At 41.2% G+C, this 23,440-nt stretch overlaps 1 protein-coding gene across 1 annotated transcript in view; it reads left to right on the top strand.

The window, feature by feature from the left end:
• The window catches only part of PLPPR5 (phospholipid phosphatase related 5), a 322,161-nt gene that overhangs the window by 256,743 nt on the left and 41,978 nt on the right, over positions 1 to 23,440 (top strand). Inside the window, exon 6 of the mRNA XM_030207234.1 lies at positions 22,252 to 22,428. Within this exon, the coding sequence (XP_030063094.1) occupies positions 22,252 to 22,428 (177 nt within the window). The remainder of the gene's footprint in view (positions 1 to 22,251; positions 22,429 to 23,440) is intronic.

Genomic DNA, 23,440 nt, shown 5'->3' with positions numbered 1-23,440 from the left:
GAGAAGGGAGAAGCTGGCGGCGAGCCTGTAGTCTTTTTCTTCATTGAAGTCGCTGCCACAGAGCGTATGGAGGTAAGCTCCGCCCCCTTTAGCCTCCCCAAACAGTTGGGCTACCGACCGTCTATGGCTGTACACTTGAACATGAAGAGACAGTCCCTGCTCGACAGAGTTTACAATGTAATTAGTCGGTTAGCCTCGATCTGCCGGATTCTATATAGCGTGCCTAGAGATCTGTGCCAAACTCCAGGTGTATTCTATAACAATGCATGTAACTTAATTGTTTTATGAGCTAATCAGCATTGATAACAGCACTTAACAAGCAATAATAAGCACTGATTAGCAATAATTAGAATTTATGCGCACAACTCACCTGTACTGTGCTGTGCCTAAATTCTAATATGTGCAGTTCAAAAGGGGCATGGCTATGGATAGGTAAATGGGCATTTCATGGGTGTTCCAAAATTTACATACATAGTTATAGAATACGGCCCAGTGCATGTACATCTATGCACAAGGATTTATGCCATGTTTTCATTGGTGTAAATGAAGGCACGTAGTTTTAGGCGATGGGATATCAACTAAGCAAATTCTATATACCGCACTTAAATCTAGATGTCGCTTATAGAATATGCTCAGGTGGAAATGTTTACTGCTTGAATTTTTTTGGCACCTTATATAGAATCTGGCCCTATGTGCTGACCGTGAATATTCAGTGGGAGATAGTCAGTTATCCCCTGCTGAATATTCATAGCTAATTTAAGGAGTCATAACACTGTGCCAGAGTCTGAATGGTGGCTTTATTATTATGACATCAGCATAGACACATTCATTATCAATGCATGATTAAACCGCAATCCAGCCATATTGCTAATTTATAGCATTTTCCTCTCCAACTTTCCCCCTCCTCCATAGAGATACACAGCAGTGCACTCATAGCATATGATACAAATGTGCTATAAAATACTCATACTTAAATCTGACCCGTCTTTGCTATTTTCAGGACAGGCCATATAAGTCTGCCTGGTACTGGCTTTACTTCCCAACTATCCAATACTGGAGTTGTCTTTGAAGCCCACTGAGGCCTATCCTGATGGGTTTTTTTTGCCAATTTTGGGGCACAGACCATAGAAGTCTGCCCAGCACTGGCCTTGCTTCCCAATTACCGGTGTTGCCATTGAAGCCTACTCCAGCCCATCCTGATCTTTTTTTTTATTTTTGCCATTTTCAGGAGAGAGACCATAGAAGTCTGCTTGGCACTGGCCCTACTTCCCAAATTTTTGAGTAGCCATTGGAGCAACACTCCTGCCAATCATAATACATCAACAGCCATGAAGTCATACAAATTTTGTTTTTTAATTCATCCTTTTTCTATAAAAGGATCATCTGTGTTTATCCCACACATTTTTGAACTCTGTCACTGTTTTTGTCTCCACCACTTTCACCAGGAGGCAGGCGGTTTAAATATAACTGAATAGTTATATTTAAACTGCCTCAATTCGTGCTTCGAAAGAGCAGGTATATCAAATTGATAAATTTAAACTTGTCCACTGCCCTCTCTGTGAAAATTATTTCCTGATGTTACTCCTAAGCCTACCACTCCACAACCTCAAATTATATCCTCTAATTCTAGTGCTTCCCCGTCTCTGGAAAAGATTTATTTATATATTAATATCTTTCAAGTATTTACATGTCTGTATCATAACTTTCCTATACCTACTTTCCTCTAGTGTATACGTATTCAGTTCTTCAAGTCTCTTTTCATATACCTTTTGATGCAAACTTCATTTTATTTTCATCACCTTTCCCTGATCCTGCTTCAAGTCTTTTTATATCCTCACCAACAACTAGTACAGGGGCATTAACATTTCTTTTCTTCTGCTGGTTATGCCTCTCTCTATGCAGCTTAGCATCCTTCTGGCTGTGGTCAACAGCTTGTCATAAAGGTTCACTGCCTTGAGATGCTCAGATACTATCACGCCAAGGTCCCTCTCCTAGTCTATGAATATCAACCTCTTGCACCCTAGCACATGCAACTCCTTTGGATTTCTACTCCCCAGGTCCATCACTCTGCATGTCTTCACATTAAATGTTAATGATTCTTCTAATTTTCATAGATCACTTCTTATATAGTCCACTCCCTCCGGGGTGTCCACACTCTTGTAAATCTGCATGTCATCTGCAAAAAGGCAAGTTTTTCCTTCTAACCTTTCAGCAATGTAAATCACAAATACATTGAATAGAATTGACCCCAGTACCGATCCTTGAGGCACACCGGTATTTAAGTTTCTTTCCTCTAAGCAACTGCCATTTACTATTACCTTGTCAATCAACTGGATTTCTAAAGCAGCTCACCACTATGGGTTCTAACATCAGCCTACTCAGTTTAATTATGAGCCTTCTATGAGAAACTGTATGTCCCAAATCATAGATTACATTCTATGGATCAAAACCATTTGGTAATTCCAAATAGGTCAGTTTTTTTTATAGGAAACGTTGGGGAATGAAGGCTTTCCAACAATGGGCCGATGAAGAATATAATAGGCTACCATCTGAGACTAGGGAAAACCATCGTATTTGGCGTTTAGGAAGGCATTGAAAACGTATTTGTTTCCCAGATTTTTAATTTTGATTTTATATATTTTACTTATGTCCTTAATCCAAATTCCTAGTCATCCAGTCAAAGAAATCAATCAGATTTGTTTAGCACTATTTTCCTTTGTTAAAACCATGTTGCCTCATATCTTGTAATCCATTGGATTCCAGGAAGTTCATATCCTTTCCTTCAGTAGCACCTTCATTAGTTTTCTAACCACCACTGTGAGGCTTAAAGGCCTGCAGTTTCCCACTTCTTCTGTCACCATGTTTGTGATGAGGGACCATATCCACTCTTCTCCAAACCCACCGAAGTATTTGTTTAGCACATCTGCTTTTTCCTCATCACTCTCTCCACATAGCGGCAATTGGCAGCTTTGAGTCTTACAATTCCATTTCTAGTCTTCTCCTTTCTCCAACATATCTGAAAAAAGTCTTGTCACCTCTCTTAACATCTTTAGCCATTTTTTCTTTCACCTCTGCTTTTAGTAATTGTGTTTCCCTCTTTGCTTCTTTGAGTTTTACCCGGTAGTCTTGTCTGTGTTCTTCTTGAATTTTGCCTTTATATTTTCAGGCACATGTTTGGAGAACCATATAGGTTTTCTTTCTCTCATGCTTTTGTTTACTAACTAGGTTTCATTGCATGAAATGGGACCTGTGCTAAAATAGTATGAATTAGTGGTAAAATAACATGTCTTAATGGTAGCCCGTGTTGATAACCACCCAACTTACTGGCCTGTGCATCTGGGGCTTCTTTTGCAAAGCTGCGCTAGCGATTCCCACACGGCAAATGAGAGGAAGCCCATAGGAATTGAATGGGCTTCCTCTCATTTGCCTCACCAATAATCGGCAGTGCGGTTTTATAAAAGAAGCCCCTGGTGAAGTGGACTTTTGTTTAGATTTATGAGCCTAATTTAAGTGACTAATGCTGAAAACATTTTTTCCCTGCCCTAAATTTTCCCCTGTTGCCACCAACTTTTTAGGCTTCTAAATTTAGTAGTTTATTGGAATTTTTAACATCAATTAAAAAATTTAGCTCTACTAAGTGTTTAGAGAGGCCAATAAAATAGATGCCTTGTGGCATTTTTCATTTAAGCTCCCTGTTTTAAAATGACCACACATTTGCATGTTAACTAGCAGTTCATGGGGAATACTGCTCAGTTGCTCATCTTTTTGAATAGACAGCAATAATTGATTGTATCACACAATAATCAAGTCAGTATTAGGAACAATTCCATTTAACATTTTTATTAATGCTTCAATAGTGAAATTGAATATTCCTTATAGTAAACCATAATGTGGAGAATCCTAAACGCACAGAGAAGAACCAGTTTCTATGAGAACACAAGCAGATCTTTGTACTCACCTCAGTATACAAGACTTCTTATCTTGATCAAGAGTGTCTTAATGGCAGTTGAACTGATTGCAATTCACAGTATCAAGAAGTGTAGTGCGAAGAGCAAGGAGGCATTGAAAAACAATAATTATCATACCTTTTTCATTCAGTCTAAATATTCAACAATCCCAATGTCTTGTTAAAGTACTCTGAATATTCAGCAGACTTATCCAGTTAACTATAGCCACTGAATATCATATAAACTTATCTAGCTAAATTTAGGACCTCTGTTGGTACAGTTTGACTTAACCTGATTTTTTCCGCTCAGCACATTCCGGGGGAATTTTAAGTGTGCCTTTTGTATGCCTCTCTCCTTGTCTTTTATAACCTTTGATGATCCAATAATTGACCAGACAAAATTTATAAAGTCTGCATAGTGAAATTTGAAAAAATATATTTAGCATGGTAACTCCTGCAGTTAACCAGACATTTTTTTTTGACTAGAGACCTTTTAGCAAGCAATGCAAACTTACTAGCCTTTGCATTTGGTGAAAACCTATGCCTCAGTAGTGATGTGTCAGTCTACAGATACCACTAGCTCCTGTAATGTGTTAGTTACTACAGATTAAGAAGCTTATTTATTAACCAGTGCTAAAACAGCATATTACAGCACTGTTCTAATGTGAGTTCATTCCCATAGATTTTGCTAAACTGTGGTAATTGATTACTGCAGTTTAATAAATCTCACATTTGCTCTAGGAAAACATGTTGCTGTAGCTGAAAGAGAAGGGCAGCAGGAAACTTTTGATTAGTGTCATTTCCTGTGTCATTCACAGGAATTTTCAATTTATTTAGTGTTTTTTTTTGGTAATTTTGTCGTTGAGAGCAATGTCGTTAGGAGTGTGCCGTCTTTGCATATAGGCATGGGCAGGAGGACAGGAGATTACTTCTGTCCCAAAGAGGCCACTAGACCACCAGGGGCTTCTAAGGTAGACCCAGGGAGGGCTTATGGGGAGGGGGCGGGCAGAGATTGTGATTGAGGGGGGGGCAGCTCCAGAGGGGCTGCTCTCTACCAGGGGGACCCAGAGAATCTGCTCTCTGCTGGGGAAGGGGCCGTCCCATGGGGGACCCACCTGCTCCTGGGGGAGGGAGGTTATGACGGTTTCTGCTTCCGTGTCAGCTAAAACTGAGCGTCAAATTTCAGCCACAGATTCGGTTTCGGTCACCCTCTCATTGCTAGTTGTACCTGCCCTCTTGCTACTGTAAATTCAAAATGGTGCTGGTTGATCCAAGTCTCCACTTTGCCAGAGGTGAAATTTTAAGGTGGATTGATTGCAGGGGTGTAGTTAACTTTCAAATGATTAAAGTTGAATGTGAGATGTATTGAGAACTGTGCTGCTCCTTCTCAGTATTAATGATCTACAAGCAATGCAGCTCAAATATTTTTCTTATATTGTGTCAAATGCAATGCTCACAAAAGTTTTGACATTATCACTTGTTTAACATATTTTCATCACCAAACTTGGTGAGAACTTGAAGAACAGGATGATCCTCTATACACCTTCAAGAATATGCCTAGCTGGTTTATAGAATATGGCTAGCGGCCATGCCTGTGCCTAACTCCAGGCACTTCCATGTACACCAAGTAAAACTTGGAGTAAATACTGGTGCCAAATTTAGGGTTGGAGCAGCTGTATTCTATAACCGTGCACGTAGATTTTTGGAACGCCCACAGCCTGCCCATTCCACGTTCATGGTCATGCTCCCTTTTTGGCAGCACACATTAGAATTTATGCGCACCACTTTACAGAATATGCCTAGCAAGTTGTACTACTACTACTACTATTACTACTTATAATTTCTATAGTGCTACTAGACATATGCAGCATTGTGTACTTGAAAGTTGTGCACGTAAATTCTAATGCCAATTAGTATCAATAATTGCTTATTAAGTGGCAATTATCAGTGTTGATTGGCTTGTTAAGTAATTAAATTGCATGAGCAAATCCAGAATATGACCAGATTTGCACACACAAGTTTTGTCGCGGTATATAGAATTTGGGGGTATGTGGCTATATACACACATAAATGGCCTCTTATAAAACACTGACCAGTGTAAAAGTATTTGACGATGCATACTTTGCCAGTAGGCATGTACAGGGGTGGGGGGGGGAGAGTTTGAGTAAAGCAAGAACAGAGTGTGCAAGTATGTGCAAACTTGAATAATCAAGCTGTGATTACTGTACCTCATTATACCTCCTCTCTGCCAGATTTTGGGAGAAGTGTACGTGCATGTATACATGCCCTATGTCACCTAGGAAGAGTGAATGCCATGATCAAATCCTGAAGATGCAATCAAGCCAGACTGAGCTTGGGTGAAGCTTATGTGACTGTTAGCACCATGGGCTAGATTCTATATATGGCGCCTCAAAAATCCGTGCGGTAAAAATCTACACCTAGGCGTATTCTCTAAAGTACGCCTACATTTTATAAAATAGTCTTAAATGTCTGCATGTTATATAGAATATGCCGAGCACCTCTCCGCATGACCAAATTTGATTGTGTCCATTTGCGTCATGTTTCACTTGGCGTAAATCTGAATGCCTAAATTAGTTGCAGAGTGGGTGTATTCTATAATAATGCACATAGATTTTAGAAACATCCATGTCTTGCCCATTCCATGCCCCCTTTTCAACTAGACCCCTCTGATCTATGTTCTCGACTTGGCACATACAATTCAAGATGGAAGACAAATAATGTGCAGATTCCTTTATGAATGCTTTATGTATCAAAAGTAAAATTTTAAAAGGCTAGATAACCTCAGAGAAGAGCTTCTAAGAAAGTAGAGGATAGTGAAAAGGTCATTTTAACCAAATGTAGGAACTGAGTGGGGCCTATTACTTCTGGAAGGAGTTGTAAGATATATTGCTACAAGAATACAAGACATAAGGTCAGCAACTGCCATCTTTTGCTTTTGTCTTTGGATGCAGGACTATCATGATTCATGTTCTCTTGCCAGTCTTATTGTTTACTGTTTATTGCTTATTTATAGCCTGCTTGGACCAAGGTGGGTAACAAGCATCCATTAACAGTACTTAAGCTGTGGCAGAATTCAAAATGGCATGGGATGAACACAGAGGATCTCTAATTAGAAAATGAATGGTATGAAAAAACAAAGGGTTGCATATGTGTTTGCATATCAAGTGGTGCTTAGATGGTAACTCTGGCTGTATGAACCAAGGCTGGTGCTGGGCTGGCTTGTATGGTCTGAGTCCCCACTGGAGAGGGATTGATGGAGAAGGTAGTGATGGCAGCTGGCCTTGCTGAGTTTTAAAGGGGGTTTGGACAGATTTCTGAAGGAAAGTCCATGATCGTTATTAAATTTTTGTTTTTCTGCCAGGTTCTTGGGGCCTGGATTGGCCGCTGTAGGAGACAGAGTGCTGGGCTTGATGGACTGTGGTCCTTTTCCCAGCGTGGCAGTGCTTATGCTTATGTGCTTATGAGTTGGGCTATAGGAGGAGTACTTGCTTAAAAGCCAACCTTTTGGCATATAGGACCTCCTCAGATCAGGGGTGGACTGACCATTCGGGCAATTGGGCAGTGCCCGAGGGCCCAGAGGCTCTAGGGGGCCCAGAGGCTCTGCCAGATGCCCGTCGCACACTACATCCCTCCTCGGTCCCTACTTTAAAGGCTCGCCGCTGGTGATCTAGTGGCCTCTGCAGGGGGGAACATGCTATTTCCTGCCCGTTGTGCTGCTGCTATTCCCCCTGCTCAGCACTGCTGTATTTTAAAAATGGTGGCGGGAAGTCTCAGCCACCATTTTGAAAACACAGCAGTGCCGGCAGGCAAGGAAATAGCAGAAGCACAGCAGGCAGTAAATAACATGCTTCCCCCCACCACAGAGACCACTAGACCAACAGGGCCCTTCAGGTAGGACTGGGGCAGCAGGGGCATCAGCTGCGGTGGTAGGGGGGCAGCAGCACAGTGGTAGGGGGTGTCAGACAGTTACTGGGTGGGGGCCCAGATCACTCTCAGTCCACCCCTGCCTCAGATAGCTGGAAGAAGATAGCTTGAAATTCATATCCCAATATTCATGAATGCATCTCCCCAATGTACATTCAGGGAATGACAACACTTCCTGTTGCAATAGACTATCTTTCTTTTTCACAAGGTACCTTTCGCATTAGATCTGCTTCCTATGGTATGGAATCTCTTTGAGATCCTGAAATTGTAATTTCCGTTTATGAAGTTTTTGAAACCAATTCCCTATTGTATCTTTGCACAGTTTGTAGTACTTGGTGGAAACATCTATAAAATGTGCTTTGACTGTTCCAGCAATTACTGATACAGTGTTCTGAAAAGTCCCAGAGGCAAGAAAATATAGTGAGCTCAGGAGCTTTAGAAGCCATGTATGTCATGAGACCTGAATGTCTAAGAGTCACATTAATCTTTTAAATCTTCACATAAGTGTATAATTGCCTCTGAGCCCAAGCAATATCTGTGCATTTCATCAGTTTAAGGAAGAGCCCAGCAGATATAGTCCTGGACCAGAGCTAAGTGCTTGCTGTTGCCTTCATGTTTTCTTCTGCTATCTCTGGGAGTCTTTTACAAAGGCGCTCTAGCGTTTTTAGCACATGCTAATGATTAGCACGCGTTAAACACTAGAGATGCCCATAAGAATATAAATATAAACTCCGCTAAGCTAGTCAGTTAGTGCTCATTATTGCTTGTTAAGAGCTGTTCTAGACGCCGATTAGCTTGTAAAACCAATTAAGTTATGCATGTTGATATAGAATATGCTTAGATTGTGGCACAGATCTCTAGGCACACTATATAGAATCCAGGGGTCAAAGTCTTCATGTTAATTGCTACCTCAGTACTGCTTGCTAAGGGAACTATTAATGCAGGACTTGCATGGATAAGTGCAGAGAACTCTGCCAGTAGTTGTTGCATTAGTTTTGCAGTTTCCTGCATTAAGTTACGGTAACTGCAAAATCTAGCACATTTTATTATAAGGGGCCCTATGTTTTCACAGTTTTCAAAATCCAGAAACTTTCATCATGCTTTCTCATATCTTCATTTTCTGTATCATTTATTAAAGCCATCAGGGATGTACAGTGATTTTATAAAAGCACAAGAAAACAGGTTTCCCAAAACAAAACCAAAATAAGCAATGAAATCAATTTTTGTTTCATTTGTAGCACATGCAGTTTGCAAATTGCGTGCCTTATTTGCAAATAAGAAGCAACAAAAATGAAAGACAATGAAATGAATGAATAAATACAAATTGTAAACAAAATAAAACACTCCAATCACCTTTGTGACTCCTAAATGAAAGAAGACAGCCAATGCACACATCCTGAGAAGCCCCAGGTTGTTTGGCAAAACTCTTCGGTTCATCTTTAAAGTTAAATGAGATATTGGGACATAGGAGCCGACTCTGTGGGTGCTGTGGGTGCTTGAGCACCCCAAATATTGAGAAAATTCCTTGTATGTGTCCAGGGAGGGGTTATTTCCACTGGGCTTAGCACCCCCAATAATTTTGAAACATTGGCTCTTTTGTATTGGGATATATCTGACAATTTACGTGTTGACCTGGATTGCTACAGTCCATTTTCTGCAAGCCTTCTACATTTCAAAAGAAATCTCTGGACAACTTTCACATTATGCAGAGGCACATCAGGTCTCCATTCTGTTTACACCTTGAATGGCAACACATACAAGATAATTGTGTATCAGGCATCTAGGTTGGAAATCAGGTAAACTTATAGTATTTTATAAAAAGTTTAATGAATGAGAACACTTCTATGAAATACATATCACTGCAAAAAGGCTTACTCATGTTTTGCATTGATTAGTGAAACTAAACTACTTATATGAATAATCTATGATTTTGCTACTTCTCTTCCTGCCTATGGGGAGCTTATTAAGGATCACTTTAAAAGAAAAAAGCGTTCATCCACAAAAAATACCTGGTATGAACTACTAACAACAAAATTGTGGTCAAATGATTGCAACACTAAATGCTATGGAGTCCTTTTACTAAGGTGTGCTGAAAAAATGGCTTGATGTAGTGTAGGATATAACAAAAGAGAGGGAACAAAGTACAAACTAAAGTCCAAACAAAAAAAACAGCACCACGGGCCTTTAAAAATGGAACACAGTTCTTTAATGAATGAGCCTTGACAAAAAGACCCGACACGGGCCGCGTTTCGGTGACTAGCACCTGCGTCAGGGGTCACAGTGATGACGTGGAAAACTTGGGGAATAACTCGAATATATTCCTCTACAATATATTATTCCTTACCCCACGTCTCATGTAGTAAAAGCTACAAAGCACCAAGGCACTTTCACTTTCTGTATCAAAATGGATACAGAAAGTGAAAGTGCTTTGGTGCTTTGTAGCTTTTACTACATGAGACGTGGTGCTGTTTTTTTTGTTTTGATGTAGTGTAGGCAAGGGTTTTGGGCGCACACCAATCCATTTTTCAGCGCGCCTGTAAAAAAAGGCCTTTTAAAAATTTTTTGTCAAAAATGGACGTGCGGCAAAATCAACATTGCCATGCATCCATTTTGGGTCTGAGACCTGACATAGCGGTAAAGTCTCATGTGGTAACCTGGTGGTAATGACCTACGCACACCAAATGCCACTTGGTGCGTGTAGTTGACGCGCACCAGAAAATAAAAAATATTTTTTGGGTGCACGTAACGGACTCGTGACAAAAATGAAATTACCGTAAGGGCCACGCGGTAGCTGTGTGGTAACTCCATTTTGGTGTGCGTTGGGCGAGCATAGGCGCTTATGCTGCTTAGTAAAAGGGCCCCTATAAGAACAAAAAATGGGAGGAAAAGACCTCAGCAGTCTGTGTTTATTAACAATTCTTCTTTGTCTTTGTTACAAGCAGATGATAGTGTAATCATTGGCTAAAACCTCCAAAACTACTGTGCAAATGTAACATGCAAATTTCATGCACAAACATTTAAATTACACTGGCATCACAGTATACTCTATAGAAAGGCAAACATAAATAAATAAATAAAAACACTTATCACAGAATCCCAACAGTGACCCATTTCACCCCAGGCTTCATCAGAGGATTTAACATGCTTTAGCGTAATCTACAAGAAAAAATAATTTAAAAAATTACTCATTGCAGTATCAGTGTCACCTAAACACCAACTCCCGAATATATACAGACTTACTGCTTTACATCACAGCAGACTTATCCATCACAAAAAAAAAACCCTTCAAAATGGCACCTCTAAATGTCTAGGACGCCAACTTCATTCTGTCCAACCAGAGAAAGAAACATAACTTAATGGGCGGCACTACAAATCATAAAAAGGCCATCCATTCTATTACAGTATTCAATCCATTGAGTTCGTAGGACTTCAACTTATGGATCCGCCATTGTTCGCTCTACAGTAATCTTTTATCTAAATCACCTCTGCGAACATTGGCATAGACCCGGTCATCCACAAAACACTGGAATTGATTAAAACTGAGCTGAATTGCCGTTCAGTTGGCTTCATACAGGACACACAGGATCTATGTTCATTCATCCACAGGTACAGTTTCCTAGTGGCCTTGCCCACATAGTTTATTGCAGGGACATCTTAGGGCATACACAACATAATCAGAATGACAGTCTGTCCGTGATCTTAGTTTATATACTTGACCATTCTGTAGAAGTTAATGGATACCCTAGCCCCAAAGTTTAAGTTCCTCTACAAGGAATTATATTTGGTTGTAGAGCCAAAGGAATGTTTACCGAAGCTAGAACTGTAATGTTTGGAATACCAGGCAAAGACCTGTCAGATGTTAGTAACTACCCAGACTCATCTCATTGATCAATGCCAAGTATAAGACATATGCTCCAAAAAGTCTTGCTCAGAGGCTTAGAGATGTACTTAGGGATGTGAAGGGATGTGTATTTAAGAGGTGGTAAGGGCTCTGGTGGTAGCTTGGCAGTGACCGGGCAGTACGCAGCACTGCTCAATTACCACAGGCATGCCCCCCGGTGGTAGAAAATACAAAATATTTTCTAGCACCTGAAATGGCACACAATGGGAGCCAGAACTACCACCAGGTTTCCCTGGGAGCCCGGTAGAACAGCCAAATGGCTGCATGGCAGCCAGCGGTAGGCCCATCATGCATTTGTAAACGGGCCCCTAAAATGTTGTGGCAAAAACATGAAGTGAGCTATTCTTACAAAGAAACCCTCAAATATCGCTGTTGAAACAGTTTAATATGGATGAATGGGTCAAAATGTTTTCATTGGTGCAAATGGCCACACCTAAATGTAAGCACGGTCCCTGGGCTTAAGCTCTATTCTATAAACCGTGCCTAACTTTAGGCACGGTTTAAGCACAGTTTAAAGAATACCGCTATGCTTTTTCCTAAGATATCCATGTAAATATATTATCAGACGCAATGCTGTTAAATATGTTTTCTTTGAACGTTCTTACCTATCAATCTTTTTTTCAACTAAGCGGGTTTCAGCAGATTGAGATGAGCTCTTCACTTAATTAGTATCTAGCTCACATACCTGGGGTATGTTATTGCCTAAAATGTTTTCTTATATTTTTGTTTAATCTTCTCATTAAGTCTTGGATCTCCATATTGTGGACTTGAGTGTTTACTTAATTTCCTTTTTTGGAATGCTTTTTTTGGAAAGTTGGTTATTTTAAGTTATTACTGTTTTTGCAACACTTTTCTGTACAAGTGAAAATTGCTTGGATATAATGTCAAACTTTATAAATAATAATAAAAAAGAATACCTCTGTGCACTTTTTTGTGCCAATTTGTTAGGTTCCATGTATAGACTTCCCTCCTAAATATTGCACATCCTATTTTATAACTATTGGCCACGTGGCAGTTAGCACAAGTGCCACTTCTTAAATCAGCCCATTAGCTGCCGATATCACATCATATCACGTATAAAATTCTTCTCCTAGTCTTTAAAATTCTCCAAGCAGGGGATCCACCCTACCTTATAAGTACATAAGTAATGCCACACTGGAAAAAGACCAGGGGTCCATCGAGCCCAGCATCCTGTCCACGAGAGCGGCCAATCCAGGCCAAGGGCACCTGGCAAGCTTCTCAAATGTTCAAACATTCTATACATGTTATTCCTGGAATTGTGGATTTTTCCCAAGTCCATTTAGTACAGTTTCCACCTTATAATTGAAAGAGAAAAACGCCTAGATTTCGACCCAAATCGGGAGATAGACGTTTATCTCACAAAAACAAATAAATCGGTATAATGGAAAGGCGATTTTGGACGTTTTCAACTGCACTCCATCGCGGAAGCGTACAAAGTTGACGGGGGCATGTCGGAGGCGTGGCGAAGGTGGAACTGGGGCGTGGTTATTGGCCGAGGAGAGATGGGCGCCTTTCGCCGATAATGGAAAAAAAGTTTGCGTTTGTAGCTAGAATTTAGGGCACTTTTCCTGGACCCTGTTTTTTCACGAATAAGGCCCCTAAAAGTGCCCTAAATGACCAGATTACCACCAGAGGGAATCGGGGATGACCTCCCCTGACTCCCCCAGTGGTCACTAACCCCCTCCCACCACAAAAAATGATGTTTCACAACTTTTTATTTTCACCATCAAATGTCATACCCACCTCCCTGGCAGCAGTATGCAGGTCCCTGGAGCAGTTGTTAGGGGTGCAGTGGACTTCAGGCAGGTGAACCCAGGCCCATCCCCCCCTACCTGTTACAATTGTGCTGCTTAATGCTTATTAGTCATCCAACCCCCCCAACCCACTGTACCCACATGTAGGTGCCCCCCTTCACCCCTTAGGGCTATAATAATGGTGTAGACTTGTGGGCAGTGGGTTTTGAGGGGGATTTGGGGGGCTCAACACACAAGGGAAGGGTGCTATGCACCTGGGAGCTCTTTGACCTTTTTTTTTGTTTTTGTAAAAGTGCCCCCTAGGGTGCCCGGTTGGTGTCCTGGCATGTGAGGGGACCAGTGCACTACGAATCCTGGCCCCTCCCACGAACAAATGCCTTGGATTTATTCGTTTTGAGCTGGGCGCTTTCATTTTCCATTATCACTGAAAAACAAAAACGCCCAGCTCACAAATTGTCGAATAAAACATGGACGTCTATTTTTTTCGAAAATACGGTTCGGTCCGCCCCTTCACGGACCCGATCTCGGAGATAAACGCCCATGGAGATAGGCGTTTCCGTTCGATTATGCCCCTCTTTATGGACTTGTCCTTTAGGAAACCGTCTAACCCCTTTTTAAACTCTGCCAAGCTAACCGCCTTCACCACGTTCTCCGAAAACGAATTCTAAAGTTTAATTACGCATTGGGTGAAGAAACATTTTCTCCAATTTGTTTTAAATTTACTACACTGTAGTTTCATCGCATGCCCCCTAGTCCTAGTATTTTTGGAAAGCGTCAACAAACATTTCACATCCACCTGTTCCACTCCACTCATTATTTTATATACCTCTATCATGTCTCCCCTTAGCCGTCTCTTCTCCAAGCTGAAAAGCCCTAGCCTCCTTAGTCTTTCTTCATAGGGAAGTCGTCCCATCCCCGTTATCATTTTAGTCGCCCTTCGCTGCACCTTTTCCAATTCCATTATATCTTTCTTGAGATGCGGCGACCAGAATTGAACACAATACTCAAGGTGCGGTCGCACCATGGAGTGATATAACGGCATTATAACATCCTCACACCTGTTTTCCATACGTTTCCTAATAATACCCAACATTCTATTCGCTTTCCGAGCCGCAGCAGCACACTGAGCAGAAGGTTTCAGTGTATTATCGACGACGACACCCAGATCCCTTTCTTGGTCCGTAACTCCTAACGTGGAACCTTGCATGACGTAGCTATAATTTGGGTTCCTCTTTCCCACATGCATCACCTTGCACTTTGACACATTAACGTCATCTGCCATTTAGCTGCCCAGTCTCCCAGTCTCGTAAGGTCCTTCTGTAATTTTTCACAATCCTGTTGCGAGTTAACGACTTTGAATAACTTTGTGTCATCAGCAAATTTAATTACCTCGCTAGTTACTCCTATCTCTAAATCATTTATAAATATATTTCTAGGCCTCTGATTCCCTACTGTCCTAGTTGATCACTCAGGTCCTCGCAACAAAATAGACTTGTTGTTCCCATCTTCAGAGAAATTATTCTTGACACTTCTTGCAGTTCTGTATTTTCTGTTCAAGGGCTCGAAGTCTGGAACCTACATGAATCTTCATTATCCTAATTGCATTGGTCTTAAATATAAATCATCCTACATGTCCAATTTCACCTACTTAAGTACTCAAATGTGGAATTCATTACCAAAAAGAGTGAAAGCGATACATGACCATCTAGAATTCTGGCGAACTTTAAAGACCTATTTCTTTTGTAAGGCACAATGGCGTAGCCAAGGGTGGGCCTGGGTGAGCCCAGGCCCACCCACTTTGGGCTCAGGCCCACCCAGTAGCAGCACACCCATGGTGTGGCTGTCAGGGATTCCCAAGCCCCACCAGCTGAAAACTCCCAACAACTGTCCCTCCTGCATACTTTGTAAATAGCAGATGGCATGCAGGTGAGACAAGGAGAGACCACATCACCTGTGGGACAAGGAGGGGTTCTTCTGCGCACCCATCTTGGGTCCAGGCCCACTCAAAGTTGGGTGTCTGGCTATGCCCCTGGTAAGGCCTACCCTTCTGAATCTGCCTAGCTGCCTCAACCCTGCACTGATTTAAAAGACAATGTTATTTCTTATTTCCTTTGTCATTTAGTGGAGGAGTGGCCTAGTGGTTAGGGTGGTGGACTTTGGTCTTGAGGAACTGAGGTCAATTCCCGGCACAGGCAGCTCCTTGTGACTCTGGGCAAGTCACTTAACCCTCCATTGCCTGCCGCATTGAGCCTGCCATGAGTGGGAAAGCGTGGGGTACAAATGTAATAAAAAAAAAAAATTATTGTTCCCATATACCTCTACCTTCCCTTACCCTATTTCTGATTGTATTTGTTTAACATCGACCCAATGCGATGTCTTGTAAGCCACATTGAGCCTGCTAGTGTGTGGGAAAATGGGGATACAAATACTGCAAATAAATACATAAATAAACCTATATCCACAACATCTCAGATTAGAATCATCTCTTGAAAAATGTAAAGCACACCTTAAAAATGTTCTATTTAAAGATGTATATACATGAGTACTTTCAGATGCTTAAGTGTGGCCTCCTTCAATCCTTTTTTTTTTTTTTTCAGTGATTCAACATGATGCCCAGTGGTTCACTGCTCCCTGTACTTCCCTACCCTCTTTCCTATTAATTATGCAGTTATATCCCTTGTCCCCCCCCCCCCCCCCCCCTCCACTGTAACAGTATTGTCCTTGTACTTCCCCATCCCTTCCTTATTTTAGAATGTAAGCTGCTCAGACATGCTTTTACGGGTGGGAAAGAAAGTCTTTAAGGGCCCCATTTACCAAGCTGCGGTAAAAGGGGCCCTGCGCTGGCGTCAGTGTGTGTTTTTCACGCATGCTGAGGCCCCCTTTTACTGCAGAGGGTAAAAGGGAAGTCTCTCTTTCCTGCAGGAAATGGCTGTGGGGCAAGTAAAACACTTGCTGCACAGCCATTTTTGGGAGGGGGGAGCCCTTGCTGCAACCCATTGAGGTGGTGGTAGAGGCTCCCACTCTAACCCGGTGGTAACTGAGCAGTGCACGGCACTGTCCGATTACCGCCAGCTACACTCCGGCGCTACAAAAAGAAATATATTTTTGTACACTGTACATGTTTAACCTTGTGGACTTACTGCCCAGAAATGCCAAGAGATCAGCTCGCAAATTCCTCAATCTGAACTTCCCCAGTTGTAAAGGACTTAAATATAAGCAGGCATACGCCACTACCTTCTCCTACAGAAGTACACAGATATGGAATGGGTTACCCCCAGCCCTAAAAACTGTGGATAATCTAAGCAACTTTCGCAAATCTCTGAAGACACATCTCTTTAATAGAGCCTACAAAAAGACCCCTTAAAGACACAAATCACCTCCTAAACTATCCTATTCTAACACCATCTTCTCTAACTCCTCATCCATCTTCTGCTTACTTTTGATTGTACCCAATATCCTGTCATGACTCTGTCATAACAACACTCTGTAAGCCACATTGAGCCTGCAAATAGGTGGGAAAATGTGGGGTACAAATGTAACAATAATAATAATAATAATAACCTGGGCTGGCATTGTTGCCGGAACCTGCCCAGTATCGGATATGCTATTCTTAGTCGATGTTATATTTTATTGTGTTGTATGTTTGTTTTGTGGTTACTTTTTGACATTATTATTATGTGCTTTGTTTTTGTTGAATGGATATTTTGACAAAGTTTTCTGTTAATGAATATGATTTTGCTTATTCGCATTTTTAATATTTTATCTTTGTACTGTTTGTGGTTTTACTATAAGTACTTTGAGCAATCTGGAAGAACTAGATTAAAAAAATGAATGTTGAAAGGGAGATTTAAGTTTTCTTGGAAGTATTCATTTTCTATGTTGAAATAGGGTCCTGTTTGAGCTTTTAACACTCCATAATGACCCAAAGCCCATTTTTGTGATGTTTGATTTATCACTGGCCTTAGTCAAATATAGACCGATGGCAGTTTCGTTTGCCTCAGATATTTATCCCTTGTGAGGAATTAGGGATAGGCAGCCAGAAAATGTTTGTGTCATTTTCTTTCCCGTTAAAATATAAAAATCATTTATAGTAAGTACTATGGCCCAGATTCAGTAAAAGGTGCTAAAAAATCAGCGTTCAGTGCTGTTTTATAAAGGTTACTCCAGGCTAAGTGCCCTTTATAGAATAATGTATAATGCCGATTCCTATGCCCAAATGTGGGCCCTAGGACTTATGCCCGCTTGAAACTAGGTTTAACTCCTAGAACCCAATTAGGGCACCCATCCCCAGTATTCTATAACACACCCTTGACCTGTCCATGCCCCTCCCATGGCCACGCCCACTTTTGGGGTGCAGGCTATGGGATTTGGGCACCCAGTGTTATAGAATAGCGCACAGCCAGATGCTCATGCAAATCCTAATTGTGCCAATTAATGCCAATAATTGATTGTCAGTGCGCAATTATTGCCATTAATTGGCTTATTAAACAATTAAGTTGCGTGCACATCTCAGGGTCATGCCCCAAATTTTGGAGCACAGATTTGGCCAACCAGGGTTATGTGCACAATTTTCTTAGAGTGTACACTATTTCATATACTGTGCACTCTTTACTAATACTGTAGTAGGTGCATACATGAACCATCATGGAACCATGCATATGCACGTACTGTCGGGAAAGAGTGTAGACTTTGTGCAAATAGTGCACACTCTTTCCTGAAAGTGTGTACTATTACTAACAAACAACAATAAAATGATTGTATGAAATGCCCAAAAATCAGTAACAGTCTGAAAAATCAAAAATGGACTGAAAAGTTTTGCATGTGTGCGGCTGTATTTGTGGTCCATCTACTAAGTAAAGACTAAATAGAAACAGTTTACAGCTGTAAGGGAAAGGACATTTTCAGCCCTATATATATATGTAGGTAACTAGGCATTTACCTGGGTAAAATGATCTGACTGAAAGTTACCCCCCTCAAATGTGGCCAAAAGTACATGCTACTACCATACTGGGCCTACTATTAGCCACATTAAAAGATGGCATCCATGTAGGTGTGTATAAGTTCAGTGATCAAAATAGTGCATATATATACAAGATTTCCAAAATTATGGGGATCCTTTTACTAAGCTGCAGGAAAAACGGCCCTGCGGTAGCAGTGGGGGTCATTTTTCACTCACGCCAGGGCACTTTTTACCACAGCAGGTAAAAAGCCCCTAAAAAAAACCCGACCATGCGGTAAGATTATTCTTACTGTCAAGCATGGTTATCTACTGCTGCATTTTTAAAAAGCCCTTTTTACCCGCCAATTTCACATGCCCACACTAGCACAGGCCACTTTTTACCGCAGCCTAGCAAATGGACCCCTAAGTACTACTACTACTACTATAAATCATTTCTATAGCGCTACCAGTCGTACGCAGCGCTTCACAATTGAACATGAAGAAAAGACAGTCCCTGCTCAAAAGAGCTTACAATCTAAATCAGGACAGACAGACAAGACCAATAAGGATAAGGGTAGGACAGACAGAAGGACACATAGGGAAAGGGACTATTGAAGAGAGGAAGTAATTTTAGAGAAGGACTTTTACGAGTGTGTTGTGACATATACATGCAAACAATCATTTATCTTGTATTTCCTAAATGTGCAGGCTTCGTACCTATTCAATTTCAGTGTCAGGTTCATTCTCAGTTTTGAAAACCGATGATGTGTGCTGTATGCAGCATAAAACCCCTTATATACAATGCAGGCTCAATTTTTCCCACCAAATTTGATTGGAATTAAGATCTTATTAACCATTAACCTTTTATTTCATTACCTGGCCTCTTTTCTTTCAGACCTGAGCTTCCATGAGCCATCATTTGCCGCCACCAGTTTTGCTTTCTTGATTACTTCTCATCTTCATCTTTGATGTATTTTTGGGCATATGCATGCTTTATACTTTGATTTGTATCCTCCAGCCCCCCCCCCCCCCCCCTCCTTTCCCTCTTCTTTTCCTCTTTTCTCCCTCTCTCTTGTTTTCAGTTAATTTGATTCTGGATGTAGATTGCTGCTTCTTACATGTGAGCTCCGGTATTACCTTACTTTGTAAAATGTTACTTCTTGTTATGTTGTGAGCTCTTGATTGTATCTGTATCAAAAATCAATAAAAGAAATTAAACTTAAAAGAAAAGGACCCCTGCAGTACCATTGGCGTGCGGGTTTGCCATGTGCTGAGGCCTCCTTTTACCGCCGCCAGTAAAAGGACTTTTTTAAAAATAGAAATGGCGGTGCAGTAAGTATAACACTTGCCGCATGGCCATTTCTTGGGAAGCCCTTACCGTCTCCTATTTAGGAGGTGGTAAGGAGGGGCATAATCGAACAGCGCCAGTGATCTGGCCGGAACCGTATTATTGAAAAAGATGGCCGGCCATCTTTTCTTTTGATAATACGGTTTGACCCAGCCAAATGCCAGAGTTCACCGGGTTTGAGATTGCCGGTTTTGTTTTTCATCGATAATGGTAAAAAAATGCCGGCCATCGCAAACCTGGCGAAATCCAAGGCATTTGGTCATGGGAGGAGCCAGCATTTGTAGTGCACTGGTCCCCCTCACATGCCAGGACACCAACCGGGCACCCTAGGGGGCACTTCTAAAAATGTTTAAAAAATACACAAATAGCACCCAGGTGCATAGCTCCCTTACCTTGGGTGCTGAGCCCCCCAAATCCCCCCCAAACCCACTCCCCACAACTCTACACCATTACTATAGCCCTTATGGGTGAAGGGGGGCACCTACATGTGGGTACAGTGGGTTTTGGGGGGGTTTAGAGGGCTCAACATTTAGCACCACAAGTGTAACAGGTAGGGGGGGGGATGGACCTGGATCTGCCTGCCTGAAGTGCACTGCACCCATTAAAAACTGCTCCAGGGAATTGGAAAAGGTACAGCGAAGGGCTCCAGTAGAATTGGAAAAGGTACAGCGAAGGGCGACGAAAATGATAGTGGGGATGGGACGACTTTCCTATGAAGAGAGGCTGAGAAGGCTAGGGCTTTTCAGCTTGGAGAAGAGACGGCTGAGGGGAGATATGATAGAAGTGTATAAAATAATGAGTGGAATGGATCGGGTGGATGTGAAGCGACTGTTCACGCTATCCAAAATACTAGGACTAGAGGGCATGAGTTGAAGCTACAGTGTGGTAAATTTAAAACGAATCGGAGAAAATTTTTCTTCACCCAACGTGTAATTAGACTCTGGAATTCGTTGCCGGAGAACGTGGTACGGGCGGTTAGCTTGACGGAGTTTAAAAAGGGGTTAGATAGATTCCTAAAGGACAAGTCCATAGACCGCTATTAAATGGACTTGGAAAAATTCCGCATTTTTAGGTATAACTTGTCTGGAATGTTTTTACGTTTGGGGAGCGTGCCAGGTGCCCTTGACCTGGATTGGCCACTGTCGGTGACAGGATGCTGGGCTAGATGGACCTTTGGTCTTTCCCAGTATGGCACTACTTATGTACTTATGTACTTATGACTTGCATACTGCTTTCAGGGAGCTGGGTATGACATTTGAGGCTGGCAAAAAAAGGTTTTTATTTTTATTTTTTTAGTGTGGGAGGGGGTTGGTGACCACTGGGGGAGTATGGGGAGGTCATCCCCCATTCCCTCCGGTGGTCATCTGGTGAGTTGGGGCACCTTTTTGAGGCTTGGTTGTGAAAATAAAAGGACCAAGTAAACCCGGCGAAATACTGATTAACGCCGCTTTTTTTTCCATTATCCGTGAGAGCCGGCCATCAAGTAGCCATGCCCACGCCCCGCCTTCGCTACACCGCCGACAAGCCCCCTTGAACTTTCGCTGGCTCGGCGACGGGAAAGCGGTGATGGTGTCAAAAAAAGCAGCTTTCGATTATACCGATTTTGCCGCTTTTGAGAGATCGCCGGCCATCTCCCGATTTATGTCGGAAGATCGCCGGCGATCACTTTCGAAAATAAGCCTGAAGGGCTCCTATGCTAACTCAGCGGTAACATTACTGCCGGAAAAGCCCCCTGCGCTAAAAAATTAAAAATAATTTTTTGCACCAGAAATACTGCATGGTGAGAGTTAGCACTATCACCGGGCTCCCACGGTAGCCCAGCGGTAAGGCTGAATCGCAGTGTGCCAAGCTCACAGTAGCCCTAATGTGCAGCACCGTTTAGTAAAAGACCACATAGAGTCATGAACTCAAGAGAATTAACAATATGATACACACACTACTTTTGTTATAAAAACAGCTTTCTGACAAACTTATATATTATTCTTTTTCAAGGGGTGTTTCATTTTGTTAAGTTTCCCATAAGTATGGAATCTTTTTGTTTAGTTTTTTTAAAACAGTATTTTCTTTTCAGGGGTAATGTCATCAACAGTGCCCCCTACTGCTCAGCAGTATGCATCGCTTTTCATTACAGCACTCTGTGTGCCATTGATGACAGGAGGAGAAAAAACAAAATTTCAAGGGTTTTTATATTTTTTATTGTTGTTTTAGGTTAAAACCAGTGTGAAACCACATGCTATTTCCCATGTCATTTCAAATGAATGCGCATCCCTACTGTTCTAAATTATGTAACATATTTCTGTCTTTGTTCTAAGAAAATGGCTGCCTAGGTTTAACGTATTTCAAAATGGACTTCCTGCTAAAGTAAGTTGTCTTTTTTTTTTTGCTTATTAATTTCAGATGTATATTACCAACTCGATAAAAGCCAAAGGAACAAGACTGGCAAAGCCTGTTCTTTGTTTGGGTTTGATGTGTTTTGCACTTCTTACCGGAATCAACAGAGTAGCAGAATATCGAAATCACTGGTCAGATGTAATAGCAGGCTTTCTGATTGGAATATCAATAGCAGTGTTTTTGGTATGTGAATGTATGTGGTATCTCTTTCTACTGTACCCTTGTTTTAATCAAGCTGTCCTTATATTTGCAAGAAATAAAGTCTATATTTCTGACAAATTCCGAAACCACATGTCCTTAACTCAAAATGTTTATACATTATTTAAAAACTGAATATCCTAAATAACATTTATATAACTAATTCTGGCATGAATCTTACATAAGGTGATTTACTCTGCCAAGTATCTAAATGAGTAAACAAGTGACTCCACCCACAAAATACCATCTGTTGTAACATGGGCAAATACTTGCGACTGTAATGTATACCTGGTGAATGCAGTGTTGAGCAGTCCAATATCCATCTAAAAATAACTGGAAACCTTATCTGGTTACATTCAACCAAATAGTCAGTTAAGTGGGTAACAGTGAATCTTTCAACTTATAGTTAGGTTTTTGTATGCAGTGAAATTAGATGGGCAGTATATTGTTTATGGTTTTATTCATTTATATTCCGCTTGTGCCAAAGCAGATTACATTAAAACATACATACTTTAAAATCACAAACTAAAAACATTGCATAAAATACATCAATTGAATTATTGGTACCTTAGATGTCATAAGTATCACAATAATCTGACCCCTTTTGATTTGACCATGAAAAAAAAAATCACTTTTTTAAAATATAAATAGCATGTAGCTATATCAAATGTCTGAGTAAGTAAGTATCCTTTCAACAATTTTTAAATACCTTTGTGTTGGCGGTTTGTCTCACTTGCAAAGAAAGTTGGTTCCACATTGTTATAGAAAAAAATGGCCTTTCTAGTTTCCTCAATATGAATTTTTCTTAAGGCAGGAATTGGCATGCTGCCTCTAATCTTAAAGTACAATGAGCAGAAAAAGAAAGATAATAATATGATTCCTGCCTTAGCACCGGCAATGTTAATTGTATCACATTAGGGGCCCTGTTTACCAAGCTGTGCTATAGGTGTTTTTACCACGCTAATAATGCTAGAGACACCCATAGGAATATATGGGT

The sequence above is a fragment of the Microcaecilia unicolor genome, chromosome 6, assembly GCF_901765095.1.
Source record: "Microcaecilia unicolor chromosome 6, aMicUni1.1, whole genome shotgun sequence".
Taxonomy (NCBI): domain Eukaryota; kingdom Metazoa; phylum Chordata; class Amphibia; order Gymnophiona; family Siphonopidae; genus Microcaecilia; species Microcaecilia unicolor.
Note: the sequence above shows the minus strand (reverse complement) of the source record. Positions and strands in the feature narration are given on the sequence as shown.